Genomic DNA, 26,195 nt, shown 5'->3' with positions numbered 1-26,195 from the left:
TTACTTTTACTGTTTTGGTCTTGTATACAAATGTATAAAACCCACTATTACAAATCAGAAAAGTGTCCCGCGGCTTTCTTGGAACTTCCACTCACTGTTCACCCTGTGTGCACTGTGCCTTTGAATACTTTCCAAAACTCTTCTAGCCTGTTCTGCATTGGCACGCATTAGTTCTTGCAGGCCCGTGAATCATAACAGTCAAACCTGACATGACTTGACTACTGTTACCAGGCTTTCTGGCTTCTGCCAAATCCTTCGCTGCGGGCCAAAAAAGACAAAGTTCTCACTTGTTTCTCGGGAGTCTGACTGATTCAAAAAGTGGCTCAAAAATACTCTATGCCTACATCGGTCACTGCCAGGAACACTCAAGTTACAAATGCATCCAAGTTCTCCAAGAGCCATAAGCTTTCCAGTAAACAGCCATAATCCTTTTTTTCTGCAGAAGACGCTGCAGTTAAACTCACACTCGTCACAGCAGTTCAATTCCATTTGTTTTATTTCACACAAAAAAAATAACCCCAGGAGAAACATTTCTTATGTTTAGTGCAAGTCATTTTTCAGTAGTGCTGTTACGTTTGTCATCAGATGTAAAGTTAAGCTTTAACATGTGTAAAGTAGACCAAATAAAAAAACCAAAAAAAAAAAACACACATTGTGGGATTAGACGTCCTTCCTATCAACACAGTGCACAACATTTCCAAACATGTCAGATATACAGTAATGATCAGCAACTGAACCAGCACAAAAATGTCCCTTTGTTCAACGTAACAGTGTCCAACGTGTCCATCCAGCGGACAGGTCCGTAAACTGGGATGTCCCCCTTATCACGAGCCGACTCTCTTAGTCACAGACGATTGTCTCGGGTGGTTTCGTGGCGAGAGCTCTTGCTGCGTGACGCGGCCCAGCGCGTCGCCATGGTGGTGGTAGTGGTGGTTCGGGAGGTGCATCGTTCCTCCGACGGAGTCCACGATTCCATAGATGACGGCGAAGACGGTCAGAGCTGTGCCGATGAAGTACAACTTAAGGACGGAGGTAAACATGGCTCCGATGGCAAAAGCAGATTTGGCTGCAAAAGGGAAAAAAAGGAAAAGGTTTTTTAATGAGCTGCAATGATGAAACAATCTATAGTCCTTTGTTATTGTTTAAAAAAAAAAGAAACAGGACCACCCCGATTATGTGACATTAACAAAACAGAATTATTGTCTTAGTTTGACTAATATTTGACTTTTAACATGCATGTACAATATTTACATTTTTTGCATTATCCAGGTATGTTAGTACTAGCTCGCTTTTAGTCAGACTAACATGTTTACGTAACATTCAGAAAATGTAATTACTGTCTTCGGTCAACATCGGTCTTTAAACACGCATGTAAACGCACCAACTAACTACTAACACTGATATCGGTCAACCTCATCCAAAATTGAACTAATTTGAACAGATGTTGAGTTTTTGATACTAAAATTGCTTCTTTAATTTGCTGGAAGTAGAAAAAAATTATTTGGGTAATCTACAGTCGGTTTTCATTGTTTAACAAAAAAAAAAGTCTAAAGATCTAAGAGATGATTATGAAAATGACTGCAGTTATTTGGAGGTATGCAGTATAGCTTGAGGATAAGATGTTTTACTTTTGCAAAAACAATTACAGTGTGCATGTACAATATTTCCATTTTTACAGTAGCTTGACTAGCTCTATTGTAGTCCGACTAGTGTTTGCGTCAACCCTATCGAAAATTGATCGAATTTGACCAAAACATTTTAATTGTTTGTCATAGAAATTGCATTTTTAATTTGCTGGAAGTAGAAAAAAAACTATATATATGTTTTAGAAAATTATGCAAATTAGTCTTTGTTTTTTTTTTCACTCTTCAAACATAATTTAGTTGCAAAACGAGTTACATTTTGCACAGTGTTGACATGTTCTTACGCATACGTTTACATACACACCGTGTGCGCCACAAACACGTGCACAGCCAAATCAAAAGCGGGCGATAAAGACAGGAACATGAACGCCGACGCAGACAGACACAGCACATGGTGTCAGACGTGGAAGAAGAAAACGACCAGAAAGACCAGGAAGACAAGAAAAACTACCGCGGTAAGACAGAGAGAGATTGAGAACACACACACACACACACGGCGAACAACATACCAGTTGTCAGGAGAAGGGAACCTAAAAAGCTTAAAGATGCCGTTTCCAAAACAAGTGAAATCCGACGCTATTTGAAGTCGCTCCTCGTCTTATGCCTCGAGTCTCTTCCTCCCAGCAGGATCTGAGTCTATTTGATTCATCGAGCCGTCGAGCTCCGCTCTTGTTTTACGAGTGACATCACCTGAGAGAACAGCAGCTCTACTTCCTGCCTCTGTAAACATCAGATGGTCTGAGGAGACTTGTGGGATTTCCGCTCAGTCATAAGTGAACAGTGTAACATTTTATTTTTGTCCCCTTTTCTCTTCTTTTCTCCCCCATTTTCCTCACACAGAGGGCACCCCCTCTTCACCAAAGAACACTCAGAGTCTGGTTACAGTTAAGGTTAGACTAGTTAAGGATTTTCATTCGTTTTAGTTAGTTGTAATTAGTTTTTAGAGCAGGTTTGCTAGTTGTTGTTTTTTTATTTATAAATGCTTAGTTTTACTATTAGCCTTTTTGTTATATGGAGTATTTGCCAGGTGCAAGATGCCAAAAAAAAGGTCATAATAATTATTGTGTGGTTATAGTTGAACTAAATTTGAATAAAATTTAAGTATAGTATATATAATTATATAAATAATATCACAAATATGTACCAATTGGAAATATATGCAAAGGGACATTCCAACAATTCTGTTTAGTGTAGATAAGTTACTCACTTACTTGCATTTTGAGCATCAAACGTTTTAGAGTGTACCAACACAACCAAACCACATTTTGGCACCTTTCTGTTGGGGCGTACGTTCACGCTGCATGGTCCCTGTTCAAGCTCTAGTTCTGTTCAGAACCACAGTTAACCAAAGGTTCCCAAAGAGGGATAAGCTACATAGAAGAAGTCTTGGAAAGGAACAGTGGATAGACACTAGACACTAGACACTAGATAGAAGATAGACAGGGATGCCCCCCTGTTCTGGTACATTACATGTCATTTAGCAGACGCTTTTATCCAAAGCGACTTACAATGGAATTGAGTACAATCAGCCAGGGGTGGAATCGAACTTGCGACCATGATGTCTTTCGCACACAGGGTAGGGTCTTAACCACTGAGCCACTCCACCCCCCTAGCGCTCGGTAGGTCATTCCACCAGCTTGGAAAGACACGGAAAGAGTCTGGATTGTCTTGTGCGGGGTGTTGGCACGGCCAGACGACAACGCTTTGATGAAGGGAGCAGTCGAGGGGTAACATAAGCCTTCAGGAGAGCATTTACGTAGGTGGGAGCAGACCCATGAAGCTCTCTGTAGGCTAGCGTCAGTGATTTGAATTTCATGCGGACTGCGAAGGGTAGCCAGTGGAACTCAATGAACAGAGGTGTGCCCTTTAAGGCTGATTGAAGACCAGACTTGCCGTTGAGTTCTGGACCATCTGTAGTGGTTTATCAACACAGGTTGGGAGGGCCTGTTAGCAACCTTCCACTTACCAGCCCAATTCCTTCCCTCTTGGCCATGGGCTGCCCATGTAAGATATGAAGGGCAGTTAAACTTATTAAGAGTTGCAGTTTTTGGGGATAAATGAATCCATCTATCTTTCTGTTTATCTACAAACATCCAATAATTTACATTTTGTCATTTTGACACCAAAGTCAAGTAAAGTTGTGTGGTTGTTTCGTTTTTTGGCACGAGAGGAGGCTGCGAGATGTTTCGAATATGTCACATGACTCGGCGGAAGGTTGGGCGTTTGAAAATAAAACCTGTAGGTGACCTGTTTGAGGCGACAGACTCACAGATTCATTAGCCAAGGAATAGCAGACGACGTCCACATTCCCCACAGAGCTGTCAAGCTTAGTCATGGGTATGGTGTCATCGATGTCATTTGAAAACGTTGTGCTCTTGTGTAGCTGTGGCTTTGTTGTTGTCGTTATACAGAAATAGAGGAAGTGTTGAGAAACACATTCACCACCTATTAATTGTGACTAATGAGTTGGTGAATATTAAGGAATAAACACACACACACGTACATTATGAAGGGTGTAAGAGTGTGGATCTGTTCTTACCCTCACTCACACAAACATGTGAGATAATCTTTTAGATAAATCTAGTTTCTAGTCATATGCAAAAAGTGAAGATTCCAGGCTTTCCCAGAAATTCCCCACTGTGCGCTCGAGTGAGCAGAGAAAGAAAAAATAGAATAGTGCTGCTCTGTGTTTCATGATTTCACTTCCTCTTGGCACAGTCTATGAGGAAACTCCGTCCCACAGAGCCTCCACTTCTCTTCGGGGCATAAAAGCATACATTCAGTGATCGGAAACACAATGCATTTGCTAGTAGAGGATAAAAATATGAGTAATTATCATTATTATTAAATCAGTAATACATTGGAGAGCTTTACATTAGGAGCCTCTACTAGAAGGCCTTTGGGAATTGATGCTGTGAAAGGGTTAACCTTTCTGAAAATCCCCACCACAGGAGCTTCATATCTCCCGACAGCACACAGTTACCCAACATTGTAGTTTATGCCTTTTTTAAATCAATGTTACTCCAAGCTATGAGATTAAAGACCGGTGAGGATGTTTCTCCAAATAAGGCCTGGATTGGATTTCGCAATAAGTTTCAGTTACAGACAATGATGTTTTATGATTTCTTTAAAGAGAAACCATGAATCAGTCACCGAACTAAACTGTGACTCAGTGCACTTTTTTTTCCCAGACATTTCTGCTTCTTCCCCAAGTGAAGCAACTGAGCGGCAGCCAAGAGTTCAAATTACCATACACACACACACAGACAAAGAGAGGCAGAGAGAGAATTAAATCCTTTTGTTTTCATGGACTTGAAACAGCTACATAAACGGCGGGCTGGAGTCACTCCAGGAACAAGCTCACAAGACTGCCAATCAATAGAAACACTTGTTTTCTGCAATAGAATCCACACAGTTATGTGTTGATCAGGTCATCAATACACACATTCTTTCAAAATAAACGATTGTGACGTTACACCATTGCATCCACTAGATGGCAGTGTTTGATAGAGTTGAGGAGTCAGAATACAGGTTTGGGTTGATGACCTTAAAAGTAGTAGGAGTGAGTTTAGAGTAGTCAGAGGACCTGTTTATGTAAAACCTCACCAGACCTGTGGTTTAGTCTTTTAAATAAACAGTATGCAGCCATTCCATCAGGTGTAGAGGACTTTGGATATGATGTATTCTGCTGATGTAGCAGGAGATGGTCCTATGCATACTTTGATTTTAGCAAGTGGTTATTTGAGTTACTGTCATCATATTAAACCGGTCTTGTAATTTTCCACTGGCATCAGGACTGGATGTTTGTTTTGTCTTTTTCGGACTATTATCATGTAAAGATGGTTCTTCATAACAATCCCAGAAGATCTATATTACTCACACTCGCCTGTCTGATACAGACGACCAGGCCACGTGGAGTACAACGCCTTTCTTCTACTTGAGATACTTCAGTAAAAGTAAAAGTATCTCACCAGAAAATGACTTTGGTAGAAGTTGCTTTTTTTTTTTTTTTAAAGTAATAGTATTAAAACGTGTGACATTAACTGTACTGAACTCTGATATAAAATGTACTTAAGTGAGGAGTTAGGGTTGAGCCATGGGGGCTCAGTGGTGGGGCAAGTTGTCTTTCAAGTGAAAGTTGTGGGTTTAATTCCTGGTTCTCCTAGTCTACGTTGTCCATGAGCAAGACACTTAACCGTGTGAATGGGTGAACGGCAAAACTGTCGTGTAAAGAAGCTTAACAAGACTAGAAAAGAGACTAGCTAGCTAGCTAAAACGCTATCTATCTAGCTATCTTGCTAGCTGTCTTGCTAGCTAGCTATCTAAGTTTGTCTTTAAGTGGTCTTTAAGTCTCTGGTGCTCTTAAGTTAATGGGTTAATGGGGTAAGCGGACAAGAATGAAATGAAGCGAGCAAAGCAGCTGACGGCAGCAGATATATTTGGCAGTGGTGACGGTCAAGGTCAGAATTTCTGGCAACAGCGAAATGGTTTTGTTTGTTTTGGGACAACGTGACCGTGAATTCACACACACACACACACACAGCGCACCGTGTGTGAAAGTAGAAGACTGAAGAGTCACAACTCCATAGAATAGAATAGAATGTTCTATACAGTGTGATAACAGGAATTTGACGTGTCTCAACCAGGCGGGTGCTTTCTTTATAGGTGTGCCAGCTTGGGGTTAGAAAAGGTTAGCGTCCATAAATGTTCATCTTAGATAACGTGGTTCAGCTTGTTTTGTGCCATCAACTTTGCTATTTTGAATTGTGTTATTGCCCTCAGAGTACATATAGCTTCCCTAAAGCTATAGAGCTGTCGTGAGAACACTCAGTATCTGTTTAATTAAAGCTTCTGATTTCATCTGGCTAGACTTCAGGAGCAGAGCAGAAATCTACCTCGAGGTCTCCTCATATAGGACGGGCAAGAAAATGCTATTGCTGGTAATTCAGGCTGTTAACTAGAATAACTTTCAATATCTGGCAGTTATTTACAATTAACTTCCATGTTAAAGTAGGAAAACAAAAGACACGAACACCAGATTTTTTTTGTGTTGAATTTAAAACTATGTACAGGCGTTTTTTTCCAACTCTCTTTCTCTCTGGCGGCAAAGACGCCGATTCAACTTCTCCGCTTTCAGAAACCGTTGGAATTTTAACGATAGCACAAACCGCCGCGTAATTACGGCAATGCAAGCGTGCGATTGCGCAAACGTGTCGTTTAAACCGTCAGGGATTTATACACAAACACAAACATACTTATGTGTACGAGGTTTGATTCCAGCCAATGAATCCCCTCCCCCCCCCAATTGGACCTTTTAAAGAGAGGCCTGAGCTGTATAGCAGAGTAGAGTTCCTCCTTTAGATTCACACATCTACACAACAACAAGGAGCACTCTTTAGTCGGGCATTGCTGCCCTTGTGTTGAATCTCATGACTCCGATTTGTCTCAGCCCATCGATGAATCCCCACGCCGTGCACATGACAGTCATTGTGATTAAGTGATTGAATGAGTGAGGCCCATGCACAGTCTGAGGGGAAGCACATGGGACATTTTTTTCTTTTTGGAGTGGATGCTCCTCCCTCTCCTCCCTCTCCTCCCTCCTGCATGTGACACTAACTCTTTAATGCCACAGATGACGACAGCAGGAAAGGACGGGGGACGTGAAGCATCAGCTCACCAATTATCCCTGAATAAATCAATATTTATATGTATATATATATATATGTGTGTGTATATATATATATATGTGTGTATATATATATATATGTGTGTATATATATATATATATACATGTATATGTATATGTATATATATATATATGTATATGTATACATATATATATATATATATATATATATATATAAGTATTGCATGTTTTGTGGATGAGGCAAATTGGACCCTCTAAATTGACATCGAATGTGAGAGTGAATTGTCTCTATGTGACGCTGCGATGGGCCGATGATCCAGGATGTGATGTCCCCGCCTCTCGCCCCCATGTCAGCTGAGATTGGCACCAGCGACCCTCATGTGGAGGATAAAAGCTGGTAGAAGATGAATGGATGGGATGGATATATATAAGTACACTAGGATTCGTTAGCGGCACGGTGTGGGTGAGGGGGGTTTTCCGTCGTTGCACACGCCAAGAGGATTTTCCATCTTAACGTCCCACCAGCTGTCACAGTCAGTCACCTGGAGGTGATCCCTTTAAGTGTCGGCCCGTATGTGTGTGTGTTGGGGGGGGTTCTTTATTGTATACAACAGTTCCAGCACGTGAAATAGACGGTGCCTTAAAGGGATAAAAGTATACGTGTGTTACCAGAAAATTACTTTGGAAGAAGTTTAAGTCACTTTTTTTATAATATTACTACTTATATGACATTTACTGTACTTAAAGGGCCACTTCACCCATAAAATATATTGGGGTTTTTTCCCCTAATTTGCAGAGATACATGTGTTATTTGATGCCTCATGTTGAAATAAATCAATAAAACTGACGTCAAAGTCACTTCCTTCAAAGAAAATAAAAGTGCTACATTGCTCTTCGCTGTGTTTCTGTCAATTATCACGAGTTTTATGAGTAAAAAAGAAAAAAAAGTGGTCAAATTGGATCCAAACCAGGTGAAAAGTATAGCGTAAAGCAGCTTATCATAATTAATTGTGTCGGCCAAATGTTCCCAACAGTCTGGTGATGATCATGCTTGCTCTGTAACGCTGAAATTTCCACTTTGTGCCGCTGACAGATATAGAGAGGGGGGAAGCCCTCTGTGCAGCCACTCACTCTATTCAACCTTGTGGAGAAACACTCCAGGCGAGCGAGCGATTTCATGCCGCATGTAAGCACACACACCGTCGCTTCATTATTACCCTCCTCCTCTTCCCCTGACAGCAGAAACTCTCCTCTGATGATTTCCAACGACTTAAACGCAACCTTCACTCCACAACAGCGCTCTGCTGCTGACATCATTGCCACAGCAACACCCTCTCAGTGGGAGAGTCTCCAGGGTGACGCCCTCTGTTGACACGCCTGAAGGTAGCCAGTGCCTTTTTTGTGGGCAGGTGCATCCAGAGCAGGAGCAGACGGAGCAGCCTGCCTCTGGTCCTTCTCTTTTTTTCTCCTCTCTCTTTACGCTCTCAGTCAGTTTGTCTCTCTGTGGGAACATCTGTGCAGCTACATATCTAATCTGCACGTCAGCAACAGGCAAAGGAATTCAGATTAAAGAAGACAAAAATAAACATTTCCTCAACTTTGGTGATGAAGTTTTAAGTCTTCCTTTTTTTTTTGGTTTGGGCCCAAATGTAAATCGTCAGCTGTTGGACGTCTCGTGTGAAAAGAAAAAGATACTGTATTCAGAGTCTGACCTTGGCCTGGAGATGGAGGGCTATGGATACGAGCACTTTGGTGCGGAAGCAACGAGGGAGAGCCAGACGGTGGATTACAGACGAATCGTGGGGGACACCGAGCCTCCTCGCACAGGTGCCGGATCGGGCGAGTGCGAGCAGTACGTTCGGCAAACCTCCCACGGCCACGAAACTGCAGCCCAGCGATACAGTGCCACGCGCATCCAGGCCGGACTCGGCCCAGAGAGGTGAGCCTCTTAATAAATGAGTAAAGCTTAGTCATTCAGGGAGTAGAAGTGATGCTTTCACAGGCTGTGCCGTCACGAGGCTGCACATGTAAATTGACTTCATGCCACTGGCTCAGTTTACATGTCCACTCACGCTTCTCGCTTACATCACTTTGCAAATTCCTTTAAGTCCTTTTTATTTTAATTTTTTTACCCTGGATACGTACAGTATGCGGCCTTGGAGATAATTTGTATGACTTACTTGTGAGCAGATGTGAAAACAGCAAAACAGAGGTCTGGGTTTGCCAGGTTGTGTCATCTATTTGTCGTGAACTCACATATGATTCTATGATGCTCTACCGGGGCAGGAACGAGCATAGTGCAGCTGCAGGGCAGAGAAACAAGGCTGAGGATAGACAGAGTAAATAAAGGAGCCAGTGAGTGACACATGCAATGACCTACATTTAATTTAAGTCACCACAGCAGACACGATCGGCGTCTAAGATCATTATTATTCTTATTATTATTACCATTATTATTATTGTCAGAGCATAATGGAGGACGCGTGTTTGGTTAACAGGAGAAAAGCTGATCCCGTCTCTGACGCGTTAATCCTCCACCTCTGACAGGTGGATCCCCCTGAGTCATCATAAAGCGCTGGGATCTCTGTGTCAGTTGGCCACGGCGATGTTATACAGTTGCGTGTAAAGCAACAAATGTGTGGGTAGTCAAACATTTTTTATTTATTTGATCTTATTCTCAGGTTCTTATAAGGTTCGTCAGGTTATCACGACAGCACCTGACTTCCCAAACACCTGAGGGCAGCAAATCTACCCTTTTTTAATGTGCCTTTTAATTGAAAATCCTATTTATTTTGCTCCTTATTTTGTATTTTAGACCGTTTCACATATCGATGTACTCTTAAAATGTTTTCTGGTTTTTCAGACACAAAAAAATACATGAGATATATTACCTATCTCACTCAAAAGGGGGGACTATTATTGACATACTAATAACAATGTTTAAATAAACGACTTGGGTTTTATACTCACTTACTCTTCCTGCACCAAAGTCCATAGAGAAAATCTGCGTTTTGACTTTTTACACCGCACACAGAAGTTGTGGATTCACTGCTCCGCCTCCATCGAGCGAGTTCAAATGTTGAATTTGTGACCGCGGTCGTTTGAAATCTCTTATTTCAGATTTGCATTTGTCAGAGAAACTGCTACTGTGAGCTAAAAATGCAGATTTGCTCTATGGACTCTGGTGCACAAGCTAAATGTGAGCGGTGAACAAACTTTTGTCTTCTATTGGTAAACTCTATCTAATGGTGAAATAAAGTGTAGCACACACTTAAACTGGCACAGATTTTTATGAGGTGAGCTTTTAGTGAAGTGGCTTAAGTGACGTGTTTGGTGGAGCTCCAGGGAAGAAGCACGGGTATAGGAGAGAGGACTGCCCCCCACCTCCCCCAGAGCTCCCCCTGGGTCATAAATATGACAAAGTGGGGCTCCATGGATCTTCATTAGATCATGTAATGAGACAAAAATGTAGTGTTGATGAAATATTGTTTTGAAAAGACACAGAAAAAGAGTGATTGTCTATCACTTATAACAGCCGCAGATTCCGGAGCCTTTTCCACTCTTCACTAAAATGCAAGCTTCATGGACTTTGCTATTTTGCTGACTAAAATGTTGACTAAAAAGACTAAACTATGCAATATTTATAACCGAGCAGTATATTATAGTAAACCTCATCGCGAGCCCCGAATCCTGGAAAATAGCGTTTGCCTTTTGACAAAGTAAAACGTAAATAAAAAGTCACACTCCTTCTTTGTACAATTATTTCAATCACTTCTTCATTCTCCTTTTACTTATTCATCTTATTAATCATACACTTTGATTCTGCTCATTCATTGTTAAAAATTGTATTCATTTAACATTTCCAAACTTTAAGGACTGACAACAGCTCATGTTTGCCATTTATTACGCTGTGTGTGTGTGTGTGTGTGTGTGTGATGCAAACTGGAGCGAGACGGTTCCACGTTGTTTTTCTTCGTAAGAAAGGATTTTCCGGTACTGTTCTTCGAAGCACAGCGAGGCCGTGCCTGCAGCCCTTGAGACCGCTTATCTATCATCAATAGATTTCACAGCGACTTACTTGTAAACAATCTACTCATGGTTTCACCCATGTTTTAGCCTGTTTATTACATGTACTTCAGGTGTAAAATAAAGTTATTTCATTTCATTTGTGTGCAGATTTTGTGTCCCGTTAAGTATTTATCATAAGACGGGGGAAGTCAGGCTTTGATGTGCTCCGTTACTCGTGTCCCCTCTGCATGCTTATCATGTGAATAAAGTGTGGCTCTGCTGCCCTTTCAGCTGCACTTGAACCACTTCAATTGATTTTGCATGTGACCAAAATTCAATTTGGCACAACGCGTCTTTGAGTCAGTGAAAAGAGGCATAGCCTTATCCGAGTTAAGGTCATTTAGAAACGTTTAAATCTGTTTTAATTGCACTTTTTTCCACATTTTACATTTCTACCCCTTTTCAGTATGCCCCCTCCCCCCAAGATAATAACAGTAATGTTGACTATTGTTTTATTTTTTGATGGACTGGCGAACTGTCCAGGGTGTACCCCACCTATCGCCCGATGTAGCTGAGATTGGCACAGCACCCCCCGCGACCCTCTGGCAGAGGATAAAGCGGTAGATGATGACTGACTGACTGACATTCTTTTTATTTTCATGTTGTATTACGGCTGTACCCATTGAACAAAATCTGATTGAAAGCCAAGTCTTTTCTGTATCTTTGTAACAATCTGTAGCTGTAAATGGCAACAATCTATGAACTAATATAATTACACCCCTTTTATTTGTAGAATAAGATGTAAAATCTACCTGTCCGACCCATTCCCTGGGATATATTTTGTGCTCCTCCTCATTCAAATGGGTTTCTTGGAGGAATGCAACCTGGATATTTTCCTTTTTAAAATAGTTTAGAACAGCTTTCCTTTTGACAACATTATTGGAGCCCTTGATATTCCAGGTACAAAACGATGAGCTTGTTCTATTTTCTGCTACCTGCTGAACCACTGTGCCACCGCTACTGGGGTTGGCTGACTCTTTTCCTGGCTCAGTGCAGGATTCTGGCTCTTCGTCGTCAGGGTTAGCTAGTGCTTCACTAGCCGTCGATTTGCAGCTCTTTTCCCGAGTTTCTCTCTTTCATAGACGTTCAGTCCAACGTCTATGTAGGTTTAGCGATAGTTCAACCACAGTTTAAGCAATGGGTAAACTGAGAAATATTGTTTTAGTTAAATCCAGTGAGGAGACCGACAGTGGTGCATCTATCCTCCTCGGTGCATCACATCACCCCCTATTGTTTTATTGTTATTGCTTTGTCTCTCGCACGTACAAGTAAAATGCATTATTATTATTATTATTATTATTGTTATTATATACTAATAATAATAATAACAATGAAAATAACCATTAATTGCTGCCCACAACTGCACTGAAATACAGAACGTGGAGTAACATTTCAGTTAGGTAAAATTCCAGTGGGTTTACTAGACTTTTGCCTTTTATCGATTCACTAACTTCCTCATAAAAGTGTAAAAACTTTTATGTAATATTTATTTTTCCTGTTTTTGGGGGAAAAATGTGCATAAATACAAGTTAGAAACCCACCTTAAGTATGCCCCCCCAGCCACACACTCACTATGAATATGGCCCCCTTGTTGCCCGCCCCTGCCCGAGATCCTCGTTTCACAGGATGCAAGGAGTAAAACACGCCTCTGAGTGGAGCCGTGACGTGACGCCGCTGCTGCCAGTACATAACACTGACACGCACTGTCTGCACACAGCAGCCACGGGCGGACTCTCGGTCCTGAGTGACACTTTCATGCAGACGTGTACTCTTGCATCTCGGGGCCACGAGCGACTTGTGTTTCCATCCAGTTCCGTTCTTCGAGGTAACGTGATTTGCTCCTGTTTTGTTGTCTCTTCAGCGCGAGTCCACTCCCCGGGAAAGTTGCTTCCTTTTCAGTCAACGTGGGCATCTCCATCTCCGCCTCGGCAGCTATAGCTAACATGTGTGTGTGTGTGTTTTTTTCGTAACTCTGGTCTTTTCGCGGTGAAAGTTTGATCCACGCGGTTTGAACGACATTCGTGTCATGTTTGAGTGCCAGAAAGAAGAAGCTAAGAAAAAAAAGAAGCTTTTATTGTGTTTTCTTTTTCAGGTGAAGTCCTCCATAACCGCGCTACCTGTGCTAAATGCTAACGGTTTCCTCCACATGTCTGTTAAACAAACGTAGCCAAAAGCAGGCGTTGCCAAAAAATGTCAAACCCTTGCACAAGAGAGAGAGTCATGACCACACATGTGCAACATATACAGTATACCTGCTTTATTTTAACGTGAATTAAGTTTAGGTGACGTGTAAATGTATAGATAATGTGTGTATTTCAGTATCGCATTGTAATATTAGCAACATTAGGGCCCTAAAGCTGCAAAGTGGGCGTTGTTTCCGTAAAAAAAGTGTATTATTTGTGTCAATAACTGAGTAATAATGGGGTTATCTTAAGGGATAATGTGTCATGTTCATCACTGGATGTTAGGATTAAGTGTCAGCCATGTTGCCAGGAGGCTGCAGCTATTTCCCCCACACACACACACGTTTTTACACCGTGTCTTCGCAGATGTACTGTATTTCAGTGTTATTAGTGGGCGTTAGTTTATAATGCTGTGCTGTATGAATGTACATCAACAGGGATAATATAACGCAGGCTGTTGACATGACGCCCCAGTCAACGCCATTCAGAACCCCCATCAGAAATGAGTCAAAACAACGTTGTCTCTGTCCTCACAACGGCACTATCGCTATTAAGTGAAGCGACCGTGCAGTTTATCATACAAAGTGACTCACTTTACAATTCGGCGTGCATTAAACACTCAAACCAACACTTTATTAGAGTGAAATTTCAAATTGAAGTGCTAGTTACCTGGCATGAGGGTGCTGTACTGCTAATGCAGCTCATCCCACTAGCGTGGATGGATGCTGTTGTTGTTGTTGTTGTTGTTGTTTTTCACTCACTATCAAAAACCAAAGGGCTTGTGTCCTCCACCTTATTTCCTTAACTGTGGGTGCGCAGTAGCGACAGCTAACGTTTGCTAGCTACTGATAATGTAATGTAGGTCACCAGTTAGCTAGTACACAGTAATGGAGATGCTCTTATTGCCGGTATGTTGTGTTCATTCAGGGCCGATTTTTTATTATTTTTTTGAATCATGTTTTGCCGTTGGGTCCAGTCCAAAATCAAAGCTATAGCTACAGAGTAGTTCGGGTGAGTGTTAGTGGGTCACTCGGCCATGTTTTGCTGTAGCACGCGGTCGTGTGAGGACTCGACAGCGCTACTGCACTGTTGACATCCGGTTGTCTCGTGCGCTGGCCCGTGTTTATGTTTAGTCACCGAGAAAGGTTTTATTATCTTGGATGCAGGAGATCTGTTCTTATCATCTCCATAATCTCGATAATCTGGTGTCCAATAAAAGTGCATTGCACCAATTTGTGTGTGTTTCCCACCCACTGCTCTGAAGTGGAGCTACTTTTACTTTTACTTTTAAAGAGATTATCAGTGGGTGGTGCACAATTTAAAGTCTGGTACACAGCATGCAAAGGATAAGAAGGTTGAGCCTCGTGACGTAAATAAAGAGATTCTGTCGATGTAGATACGTGGTCGCATTTCGCTGCGCTGGCTATTTCTGGTTTCTGTACCTCCGTATAACAGAATAAATCATTTATGAATCATCATGTTGAGGTTTGGTACACGCGCATCAACATTTCATTAATCGATATAGTAAGAGACAGATCAACGGGTCATTTAATATAATCTGAGTTTTTGTTTTAATGCCAATGTTTTGTCAACTTGTAACAGCAGGGTTGCAAGTTTACACTTGGATTATTGCTGACCTGAGGCTGCCTGCTGGGAGATGTTGATGTTGCTATGGTTATGTCTTCATGCGAGAAGGTCATTAAAGTGTCTTCCTGTTGAGTGGATGTCTGGTGTTATTGCGGAGCGCTGCGTCACGGTCTGTCCACTCATGTCATGTGATTCTTGTGCTGCACCGTTGATTGAAGTAGCCTCTCGTTGTCCCTTTCGGCAGCATGGCGGATTACCTAATCAGTGGCGGCACAGGCTACGTACCCGAGGACGGACTCTCGGCCCAGCAGCTCTTCTCCATCGGAGACGGCCTGACGTACAAGTAAGTCTCCCTGCAGTTCCGTATTAATTAAATCAATTCATAGTGAGGTCTCCTTATTTGAAAACCTCACCTACGTGAGACGGCGGGTGAAGGTGACTCACGAGTGCTTTGTAATGGCCAAACGCATTTTGAATCAGCAGATCTGACCAACAGTGCGTTGTCTCCGATGGTCACACGGCTGCAGAGCTATGCTCTAAAGGAGATGGGTTGACTTACAAGTGAGTAAAACAGTCATCTTCAAACTAATTTGAAACTGTGCCGTTTGAAATCTTTTGTCTCTCCAAATGGTGAACTCATCCGTAGCGGGGTGGGGGGGTAGGGAAGCAAATGACTCCCCTTAAAGTAACTCAACTTTGACTGAACTTAATCTAGTGTCTTTAAAAGAAGATAAATGGAGTGCGGTTTGCAACATTTTAACCTGGACTTGGTCATGGGGATGGAATTTGCTTCCGATCGACATAACTGCATTATTAATTATCCAGCTTTAACCATCAAAGTGCACGCACGGCCTGTCCTGTGAATGCAGCATGTGTGTTAGAAACACCAGAATCATGTGATTCAGATGCTAAATATTACCTACCCTCACACTCCTTTCATCAGCTTTCTGCTGACACAAGAAGAACGCTTCATAGATCATTAAACATGTTGTCTAATCCATCCAGCACTTTTTATTTTTCCATCAAAGTTACAACATTTGTTGGGACTCAAGCATGCCATTTTGTTCCCGCCTTGCATTTGCTCCAGTAAGACCTCCTAACATCATGGCAGAGCTTTAATTCTGTTAAATGTTTTGCCACAGGTCTCGACGACTAATAAAACAAAGGGAATTTCCTGTCAGGGGCTGGTTTTTTTTCCCCCTTTACACCCTTTAAGGGCTATAATATAGACGGTTGGACACACACTAACCTCTCTGTTGGTGACGGCGCCAAAACCGCGTCTTTGGTGAGACATCTGATGTCACATGGCGGTGACGACGCGACATGCTGCTACTTTTTTTTTAGGGCACGTTGGCACAATCCACATGAAACACGTTGGTTTTCCATGCGCTTTAGCGTTCGGCTCCGGGGCATGAAATGTTCCCCAAACTCTCCAGCTTATTCAGATGTTTTTAAGGTGGATGATTTAAATATTTACACAAAAGGAAAATGTCTTCAGCGATAGTAGCTTCAGCTCGCCTGTGGGAAAGTCTGTTATGGGGACACACTGTGGGTTTTTTTTGTGTGTGTCTGCTGAAAAGTGAGACATTCCACATCTATCTTTCACCTTGACTGCGTTACACTTAGAAGGGGCCAACTTGAAGGACACATTATTTATCAGAATGGATTGCTGAACATGCTTTTTTTTTATGTTTATTTGTTTGAAATTAGACTGTTATTATAATTGTGTAACATACGGTGTGTCGTCCATTATCTTCCACACGAGGCCGTCAAAATACGTCTCACTCCGCGGTTCGAGCGTAATTGGAAGGGGCGACGTCTAATTTTGAGCCGCATGTGATTTGAATAATGCTAACGCCCTCCACACTGTAACCTCATGTGGCGTGACCAAAGGAAATTTTGTGCACATGATGGCCGGAATTGACATCATGTGAATTTCTGGGGTAAATGGGGTCCGTTGGGTCTTGCATTTCATTGTTCCTTTTTAAAGCAGCGCAAATGTATTTGCCTAACATGTGAGCACACACACAGCTATTATAGATGGTGTGCTCTTATAGAAATGAGTGCAGGAAATCAATTCCTAGAGCCAAATGTAGTGTGATAATGATCTACTCTAAAAAATGAAAAGTTTGAGATTGTCAATCTTAATTTTCTATGTCAGTAGCGAAAAAAGTGAAGTCACTAAGTCAAAATAAAGTGAGACGTAGGAGAAGAAAAACGGAAACTACTGCTGCGGCCTTCTGCCATGTGCAAAAATCATGTGCTTGGCATGACATGTTAACATGTTTTTCCTTTTAAAAAATTCTGTATTTCTCTCAAAAAGGCCTCAAAAAAGCAAAATACCTAAGGCTCTGTTGGGAGAAGTTGGATCAACTGCAGTTTATGGAAAAACTTGTACAACTTCTACATTTTATAACCCTAAAGAGCAACTTTCATGGCAAACTTGATGATTGAACAGCAGACAAATGGCAAATAAACATCTTTTTTTTTTTCTGTCATACAATCCAAAGACATTTGTGCGAGTGACACGCTTTTAAAATAAGTTACTATTATATTGGGTGTGTGTGTGTGTGTGTGTGTGTGTGTGTGTGTATGTCCCAGTTAACAAATGAGGGACATCTGTACAAACGGGTACAACCAGTTGTGAACTCCCCTGCTTAAACACTCCCGTTTTACCATCATGCGTTTATTCTACACTGACAACGGTAAAAACCAGCAGAGTGGAGTCAGTGAGCCCTTGTCGGACGGCGCTGCACACGCAGCCTTGTGGCCGCCGCTGCTGAATGCTAGCAGATGTGCGCTGGACCCGCTCCTACTCCTTATTCTGGTTTGTGGGTGTTTTTGGCTCATAAAAAATAAAGGAAAAACAAACCATAGACGCCTCCCCGCCAGTGAGTGTCCCATCTAGTGTGGCTATTTCAGCTCCCTACGCCTCCACATACACACTCACACTCGCACACTAGAGCAGAAAAGGTGAAGTGTGTTCACTTCATGTTAAAATGGCTGCTTTGAAATAGATCCCTCTTCTTAGACATGTTTATACACTTGTACTGCTCAACATTTACATGTTTTTCTTAGTGATCTTCAGTTGCCCTCCTGGTTTTTTTTCCAATGTGCATGCGCTAGGTCTCACGCCCAAACTACAGAAACCACAAAGTACACTCACAGTTTGTCTGGAAAAGCCTAGACTTGCGTCATCTCACGGCCTCTATCCCACTCTAACATCTTTGTCACTGAAAGACGCTCTTGCATAAATGCAAATCTACACTCATCCACGATTATAATTCCTTTTCAAACAGGGAATTATCAGTACTGGTTAGGGTTCTGTGTCGTGTCTCTGTTTTATCAGCTAAAAAAAAAATGCCTCAGAGGCTGAAAAACTGGTTCAGCTCAGTTCTGCCGCAAAGAATTTGCTAGTCAAGAAGGTTCACATCAATGAAGATTGAGCGTTTCTAAACATAGGAGCCAAAAGCAGTGCAGCAGTGATCCTTTATGGAGGCAAAATAATGGTGTGTTTGTCCAAGTCAAGGCAGGATCCGAGTTTCAGAGACTGTGGTGATATTATATTGCTTTTTGAGAGTATTGATATATATATTTTTTTTAACTGATGTTCCAAATAAACATTTAACTCTTTGTGGAGTAGCATGGTGCCATGTGCTCACTGTCAATAGAGCAGATACTCCGTATTTGGCAATATTGTGATAATATTGTGTCGTGGTGACACCATTTCTCCATCTTAACTGAAGTTTTGGTACAGGACACTGCCGTCACCACTATTATTGATAACTGTTCCGATTAAAGCTGAGAAGGTGGAACCTTCTCAACGACGGGCGTCTGTAGAACCAGACCTGGAAGCATCTGCTGTTGGTTCTTTTAAAATTTGAAGGAGCAACAAGAGCTGCTGTTGTCCGCTATTGCCGTTGTTGTTGATGGGAAATCACAGATGTATAGAACCGCTATAAATCTGAGCACCACCAGGTTCACCTTTGTCAAAAAGTTATGGGTCACCACGATTCCAATCTCTAAATTGTGCTACTGTGAAAAAGACCGTATCAGATCCATAATCCCTATTGACTACTTTTGAGTCCTGGTCTAATTTTAGCCGTTTTCTTTCTTGTACACTTTTCAGTTGTGAAACGTGTCCAGTGTTCTGCTTTTTCACGACAAATTGTACGCTCTCTGTGACGCAGTGTGGATGCTTGTCAGACCTCGCAGCACCACTACGTTGGCGAGCGTCAGCCCATTACTCTGCGTTCTGCTTTATGTCTTCCAGTGACTTCCTGATTTTGCCCGGTTTCATCGACTTCACATCGGATGAAGTGGTGAGTACGCATGTGTTTTGCTTTTAAATTATTTGTTATTCTGTTGCAAGTCCAGGCTTGTTGTTGTTGTTGTTGTTGTTGTCTCAGCAGAGACTTCTGCAAACCTCTCGACTCTCTAGACCTCCACATAACTGCAGCTCTCACACAGAAATAGTTGTGTTTTGCCCAGAGTGAAAACCATCTGCATCATTTCTTGCTCTCCCCTGCTTCTCTGCTATTTCTTGCCCGCTGTGGTCACACCGCTGGCCGCTCCTCGTGTTTACATTTGTGTCTGCTCGGTTACTCATCCGCGAGTTAATCTCCAAGCTTTTGATGAAATCCCTTTGTCAACTTTAACTGTTTCCTTTTAGATTAATAGAATTAATCTTATTTGAGGAGTCTCGCTGTGGTGAAGTTATTCCACAGGTTCCTCCATTTCAGTTCCTCTGTGGCCTCAGAAACTCATATTTGGAGTGAGGCAGAAACTTGAGGGGCCTTTGTGGGAAATTCCTTGGGGGGGGTGGGGGGGGTCACAAGGTTCTTAAACATGCTTTCTTAACCTTCAGCTGAATTTAGCAGGTGAGTGCAGTTGAGTGCTCCTGTGCTTGATGAATTGCTTTTAGGCCACTTTCTCTGTGAACCTCCGTAGTTTGTGTCTGCCACTGATAAGGTGTTAAAAGTCAGACGTCTGTGTTTTGTTTTTTTCCCACGTGTAAAGGAATGTCATTATTTTCTTTCCTCCTCACCTCAGTCACACAGATAACAACCAGTTTGGGTTCTGGCTGTTGTGGGAATTGGTTAGAAGTGAAAATTGAGTCTCATTCCCGTCATGACGCGTATTCTCTTGTGTTTGTAACCAATGATATTGAACATTTTCACTTGCGTCTGCCTAAACTGACCTCATCAGTCCTGGTAGAGAACTGGAATGTGGTTGTATATCTCCTTAGGTAAGGCTGCCCCCTAGTGGCAAATGTACAAAACGTCAGAAGTACTATTTCCCATCCAGTTGCTCCTTCTTGTCTCCCAGGACCTGACGTCTGCACTGACCAGGAAGATCACGCTGAAGACCCCGCTCATCTCCTCGCCCATGGACACCGTCACAGAGTCGGCCATGGCCATCGCGATGGCGGTGAGATTACCTACAAGAGATTGTGTGTTTTCCCCTCAATAACATCGTTCTAAAATCCTTGTGTGTTCCCTCTTTGCACGTGGTAGCTCATGGGAGGCATCGGCATCATTCATCACAACTGCACGCCAGAGTTTCAAGCCAATGAGGCTCGCAAGGTTAAGGTAAAAGGAGATTATTCTTCAAATTGACCAAGTATAACATTTCTGTTTTTGTCCTTTTATTTCATATATTTTCCCATTCTGTCCCTATTTAGGATATGGTAACTTTCTTTCTGAGTTTTGTATGTGTTTGTGTGGTTTTGTTTTTATTAAAAAAAAAAAAAAAAAAAAAAGCTTAATTGTGTTTTTTATAATGCTATTCACTAATTGTGTTGTGTGGTGCTTCTTTTTTTTTTTTTTTTTGCTGCCCTTCACTGCTCTGCATACATTTATAAAAAAAACGTAACAAGTCCAAAATAATGAAGTTTGATTTGTTTGTTTGCAGAGGTTTGAGCAGGGTTTTATCACAGACCCGGTGGTGATGAGTCCACACCACACGGTCGGGGATGTGTTTGAGGCCAAAGTAAGACATGGCTTCTCTGGTATCCCTGTCACAGAGACAGGCAAGATGGGCAGCAAATTGGTGGGCATCGTCACCTCCAGAGATATTGACTTTCTTTCCGAGAAAGACCACAAAAAACCCCTGGAGGAGGTACGTGATTTTATTTTTTTAGCTTTTATTTCAAAACATATTTGTGCTTTTATTATCTTTTATACTGAAGTTGTGCTGATTGGTCTTTCGCAGGCTATGACTAAGAGGGAGGAGCTAGTTGTGGCTCCAGCCGGCGTTACACTGAAAGAAGCCAACGACATTCTGCAGCGCAGTAAAAAAGGTGAGTAAATGGACAGAGCAACTTTTGGTGTTGTCAAATTTGTCTCTATTTTTTTTTTTAACGTTCCTGTCGTCCACTCTCTCCGTCACCAGGCAAGCTTCCGATTGTCAACGACAACGACGAGCTGGTGGCCATCATCGCGAGAACGGATCTGAAAAAGAACAGGGACTACCCGCTGGCCTCCAAGGATTCGCGCAAACAGCTGCTGTGCGGCGCCGCCATCGGCACCAGGGAGGACGACAAGTACAGACTGGACCTGTTGGTGCAGGCTGGAGTGGATGTTGTCGTTCTGGTGAGTTTTTGTCAATCCATGTCTTATTAAATGAGGATTTATTATCCTTTAATAGTTCCTAGGGACATCTCCTAAGCCATTTTGGCTGTGTTGAATGAATATAGCTCAAATTTTCCAGAGGATGTTCATTTTTGGTCAACTTTAGAACTGTAATCTCAGTTTCTTAAATTAGCCGAAAATGGCTAAGCTACGCAAAAACTTACTAATTAGTTCCTAGTGGTAGAAAATGTCACCTTCCCAGAAACGGCTGTAAAACATTATATATTAAAAAAATGTTTCTCTTTTAAACGAGTCAGTCTTTTAAAGCTACTTCAGCCTGAAATATACATATCAAATATTAATAAAAACAAATTTTTTTTACCCTTTTAAAGGCCATTTTATATTCACAACTCCACTGTTCTCTATCTAAAAAAAGAACTACAATCATTTCCGGAAAATTTTTATTAATATTTGATACGTATATTTCAGGCTGAAGTAGCTTTAAAAGACTGACTCATTTAGAGTAGAAAAAAATATTAAAATATATATATATATATATATATATATATATATATATATATATATATATATATATATATATATATATATATATATATATATATATATATATATATAATGTTTTTACAGCCGTTTCTGGGAAGGTGACATTTTCTGCCACTAGGAACAAATTTGGACGTTTTTTTAAAGGAACTCTCAAGGGTTAAATTTAGGTTTACGTTTGTAGTGTACTTGCATTGTCTAAAACATGTTTTTAAATGCATAGACATCTGTGTTTATATTAAATTTAACATGCTGTTTTTAAAGACATCGTTTGCATTACTGTCTCTGCCATAACTTCCAGGGCAAAATCATCAAGAGTGAGCAAGGAAATGGAAATCTTCATTACCACTCGTTAGCCAGTGTGTTTCCCTTTTATTTAAAATGTTTCTTTGTGTGTATAATTGTCACCACTTGTTTTTTTTTCCTCTTCAATGAAACTTCAACCACGTTTGTTTTCCCGTCTCCAGGACTCCTCACAGGGCAACTCGGTCTATCAAATCAACATGATAAATTATATTAAGCAGAAGCATCCCGATCTGCAGGTGGTGGGAGGAAACGGTGAGTCACGTTGTGTCAAATTAAAGTCGTAAAAATATGTGCGTGTGAAGACGCGGACTTCATTTTTTTTGTCTCCACAGTGGTCACGGCGGCTCAGGCCAAGAATCTCATCGACGCTGGTGTCGACGCTTTAAGGGTCGGAATGGGCTGCGGCTCCATCTGCATCACACAGGAAGGTACGGCGCCACCTCCTGAACACGTGTAGAACTGTGCTCTGTGACCATGTGTGCGGCTGGGAAATTAAGACTTAAAATATTTATCACATATATATTTTAGCACATTTATCCTCACTGGAACGGTGTATGCTCTTAATTTGAGCAACAGATGAAGAACAGGCGCCCTGAGACCTCTCCTAGTTGTCATGGTGATCTTCCAAGGCCCCGTTCCGGGTTGCCATGGGGACCAGCCTCTCTTACTCAGACTAGGTCACAGTCATCCACAAGATTTAGAGGACATGAACCTGAAGTGCGTCTTAGTAACCCGGTGAAATGAGACTGGCTGCTGCTTCCTGTGTGAGTTGTCGCCGCGGCAGTCGCGTTGAACGATGTTCTCTGCCTTGCAGTCATGGCGTGCGGGCGGCCTCAGGGGACCTCCGTGTACAAGGTGGCAGAGTACGCCAGGCGCTTCGGCGTGCCGGTCATCGCCGACGGTGGCATTCAGACCGTGGGTCATGTGGTGAAGGCTCTGTCACTCGGAGCATCGACTGGTGAGGTTTAGAAGATTGTGACAGTGGTTTGTGTGTGTGTGTGTGTGTGCAGTGATCACAAACTCATATCATTCTCTCCCTTGTCCACAATGGCAGTCATGATGGGCTCGTTGCTAGCGGCAACCACCGAGGCTCCAGGGGAGTACTTCTTCTCAGACGGCGTGCGGCTTAAAAAGTATCGCGGCATGGGCTCCTTGGACGCCATGGAGAAGAGCACCAGCAGCCAGAAACGCTACTTTAGGTAATTTAAGAGGCCGCAAGTTTAAGGCTTTCAGCGCAGTAAATTGCCAGATATTGAAAGTTGTTCTGGATAAACTTACAGGACATTTCCTGGTTAAAATGAGCATAAAGTCCAGGCGGACATTTTCTAGGCTTAGGTGTTAAAGGGTTAAGAGCTCGCACAATGTTCATCTGAGACCACATGGTTGCTTCCACAGTGAGGGTGACAAGGTGAAGGTCGCCCAGGGTGTGTCCGGCTCCGTTCAGGATAAGGGATCCATCCACAAGTTTATACCTTACCTGATCGCTGGTATTCAACACGGCTGCCAGGACATCGGCGCAAAGAGTCTCTCTGTCCTCCGGTGAGTCATTTTAAAACAAAAAAAAAATGGTTAATGTGCAAATCCACTGTTCTATTTAACGGTTTAAAGCCTGTGGTTAGTAGCTTTTCTCCTTTTATATTCAACACTTGTTTGCATCCTCTCCAGTTCCATGATGTACTCCGGAGAGCTCAAGTTCGAGAAGCGCACCATGTCTGCACAGGTGGAGGGAGGCGTTCACGGACTCCACTCGTAAGTACATTCGTGAACAACCTCGTCACGTAAACAGGTTTTTATTTGAGGCAAAAATGCTGATTTTTCTCTTCCACACTTTCTTCCCCCTCCGCAGTTACGAGAAGCGGCTTTACTGAGCAGGCGGTGTCCGAGAGTCCGCGTTAACGTAACGGTGCCCAAAAATGTTAAACTGCCACCTCTGCACCCTCTCTCTCTCTCTCTCTGCCTCTCCCTCTCTGCCTCTCCACTCTCTCCTTCCCTCACCTTGTTGCATCCACTGTTGCTTCCTCTGATCCCCGGGCCGGCTGCTCGGGGGAAGACTGAGGTTGCAACGTGGGATTCTTCAAAACTGACACCGACTCTCTGAAACACCTGTGGGATTTTTGCACTCAAGAAGCGGCGCATCAGGGTTTTCAGAATGACACTCACTCACTCACTCACACACACACACTCACATACACCTGTGTCTTGAGCAGCCTGATCCCAGTTAGTGTGTGCGCGTGTGTGTCGACCACAGTGGGAGAATGACTGTGTGAAAGGAAACAGTGTAATGTGTGTGTTTTTTGTACACGTTTTATTATCGTCGTCATGGTGCAGAAACCCCATCAGCTTCTTCTTCTTCTTCTTCTTCTTTCTTCGGCTTCTATGCTAACCGGCGTGCTCCCTGTCGGAAGATCGAACACTTGTCTGTGTGCATCGTGTCGGTGTATAAAGATAAAATCTACTCGGAAAAGGTAGCTGCTCCTACGTCAGTGCTTATTGTTTACTTTTTTTTGTTTGTATTGTGGATCATGAGGTACAAGATGTACGTCACGTTATAATCCTCCACTTTCACTTGAAACCCGTACGTCGAGCTCAAGCCCGCGTGAGTCCTATATATATTTTTTTGCGCAGGATTAGGGTATTTATGTTTTTATGACGGAGGGGGGGGGACCAAAAAGCATACGTTTATCAATCAAGAATGGAACACAATGAGGATTTAATGGTCTTTTCTTTGCTCTGATCATTTAAATGGCGTTGGATCAGGCTTTCTATGAAACCTGTGTAGTCTGCGGGGCCTTGAATGGAGCATGATGCTCGCGTTGGGTGGGGGTTTGATATGCATGTTTGTTTTTTCACTAAGCCAGACGTGGCTGTATTTATATTCTGCCTCTAATTGTAATTGCATACATACTGCCAAGTGTATTTACACTTCTTCTGACTTCCTCCTCTTTTCTTTCCTTTTCATTTCTTTTGTAAATGAAAAACACAAACTCGCTCATGACCCCGTCGCCCGTTCATTCCCGCGTAAACTTCTGTGTGGCTGTTACTCGCGTTACTTTTCACCGGAGATATGCCTTGAATCAAAGGATTATTAAAAAAAATTTTAAAAAAAAGGCTGCAGGTGACAGCTCGGTGGGAAAATGCATCGAAATGCATAAATGCTACACACCCTCGCCTCCCTTCTTCTTTGTGTCGCCGTGTTTATCATTCTGCTTTTGTACACGTAGGCTTTTCTAACATTTCCATACTTTATTTGTCAGATGAAATTTATATATATATATGTATGTGTGTATATATATGTACATATATGTATATAAGTACATATATACATATGTGTGTGTGTATATATACGTGTGTGTATATCTATACATATATACACATATATATATGTATGTATGTATATATATATGTATATGTCCCACTTTGTAAGTTGCTAATATAACTCACCCTTCACAAGGTTTACTTGACAGTTGGAATAAAATGGAGAATATGTACATGGCAATGTATAAGAATATATACCTATATTCGTATATTCGGTCAAACATGTTGCTGGTTGTTTTCAGTTTCCCACCTAAAGAGAAATAGTTGGGGTTTCTTTTCTTTTTTTTTAAACTATTTGTCAACTAATGAATCC

General features: G+C 42.1%; 1 protein-coding gene and 1 long non-coding RNA gene across 8 annotated transcripts; one reads left to right on the top strand and one right to left on the bottom strand.

The window, feature by feature from the left end:
* Positions 1–478: 478 nt before the first annotated feature.
* On the bottom strand, positions 479–2,557 carry LOC131456870 (uncharacterized). Its single transcript, XR_009239947.1, has 2 exons — positions 2,153–2,557; positions 479–1,066 (listed from the first exon to the last, which is right to left on the bottom strand). It is a non-coding gene; the product is annotated as an uncharacterized LOC131456870 (long non-coding RNA).
* A 6,238-nt stretch (positions 2,558–8,795) lies between these two features.
* Positions 8,796–25,854, top strand: impdh1b (IMP (inosine 5'-monophosphate) dehydrogenase 1b). 7 transcript variants are annotated; one of them, XM_058625520.1, is made up of 16 exons: positions 8,806–9,229; positions 15,373–15,471; positions 15,609–15,689; positions 19,402–19,450; positions 20,457–20,558; positions 20,645–20,719; positions 21,042–21,248; positions 21,342–21,429; positions 21,522–21,721; positions 22,729–22,819; positions 22,900–22,995; positions 23,382–23,525; positions 23,622–23,766; positions 23,963–24,106; positions 24,233–24,316; positions 24,414–25,854. In XM_058625520.1, exons 1-16 carry the CDS (start codon positions 9,015–9,017, stop codon positions 24,433–24,435), a joined length of 1,842 nt encoding a protein of 613 aa, XP_058481503.1. In that variant the 5' UTR covers positions 8,806–9,014; the 3' UTR covers positions 24,436–25,854. The 7 variants fall into 7 exon arrangements, with proteins under 7 accessions (XP_058481505.1, XP_058481503.1, XP_058481504.1 ...); XM_058625521.1 differs by having other exon boundaries at positions 8,807–9,229; positions 15,612–15,689; XM_058625526.1 differs by lacking the exon at positions 8,806–9,229 and adding an exon at positions 13,022–13,183 and having other exon boundaries at positions 15,612–15,689.
* The last annotated feature ends 341 nt before the right edge of the window (positions 25,855–26,195 follow it).

Source organism: Solea solea, chromosome 3 (genome assembly GCF_958295425.1).
Source record: "Solea solea chromosome 3, fSolSol10.1, whole genome shotgun sequence".
Lineage (NCBI taxonomy): Eukaryota > Metazoa > Chordata > Actinopteri > Pleuronectiformes > Soleidae > Solea > Solea solea.
Note: the sequence above shows the minus strand (reverse complement) of the source record. Positions and strands in the feature narration are given on the sequence as shown.

What these genes read in the sequence shown, in the direction of transcription:
- impdh1b (XM_058625520.1), top strand. Translation starts at nt 9,015, where the DNA reads ATGGAGGGCTATGGATACGAGCACTTTGGTGCGGAAGCAACGAGGGAG. An exon ending in GCCGGACTCGGCCCAGAGAG is followed by an intron (nt 9,230 to 15,372) that starts GTGAGCCTCTTA and finishes CCCTTTCGGCAG; the next exon opens with CATGGCGGATTACCTAATCA. An exon ending in CATCTGCATCACACAGGAAG is followed by an intron (nt 22,996 to 23,381) that starts GTACGGCGCCAC and finishes TCTGCCTTGCAG; the next exon opens with TCATGGCGTGCGGGCGGCCT.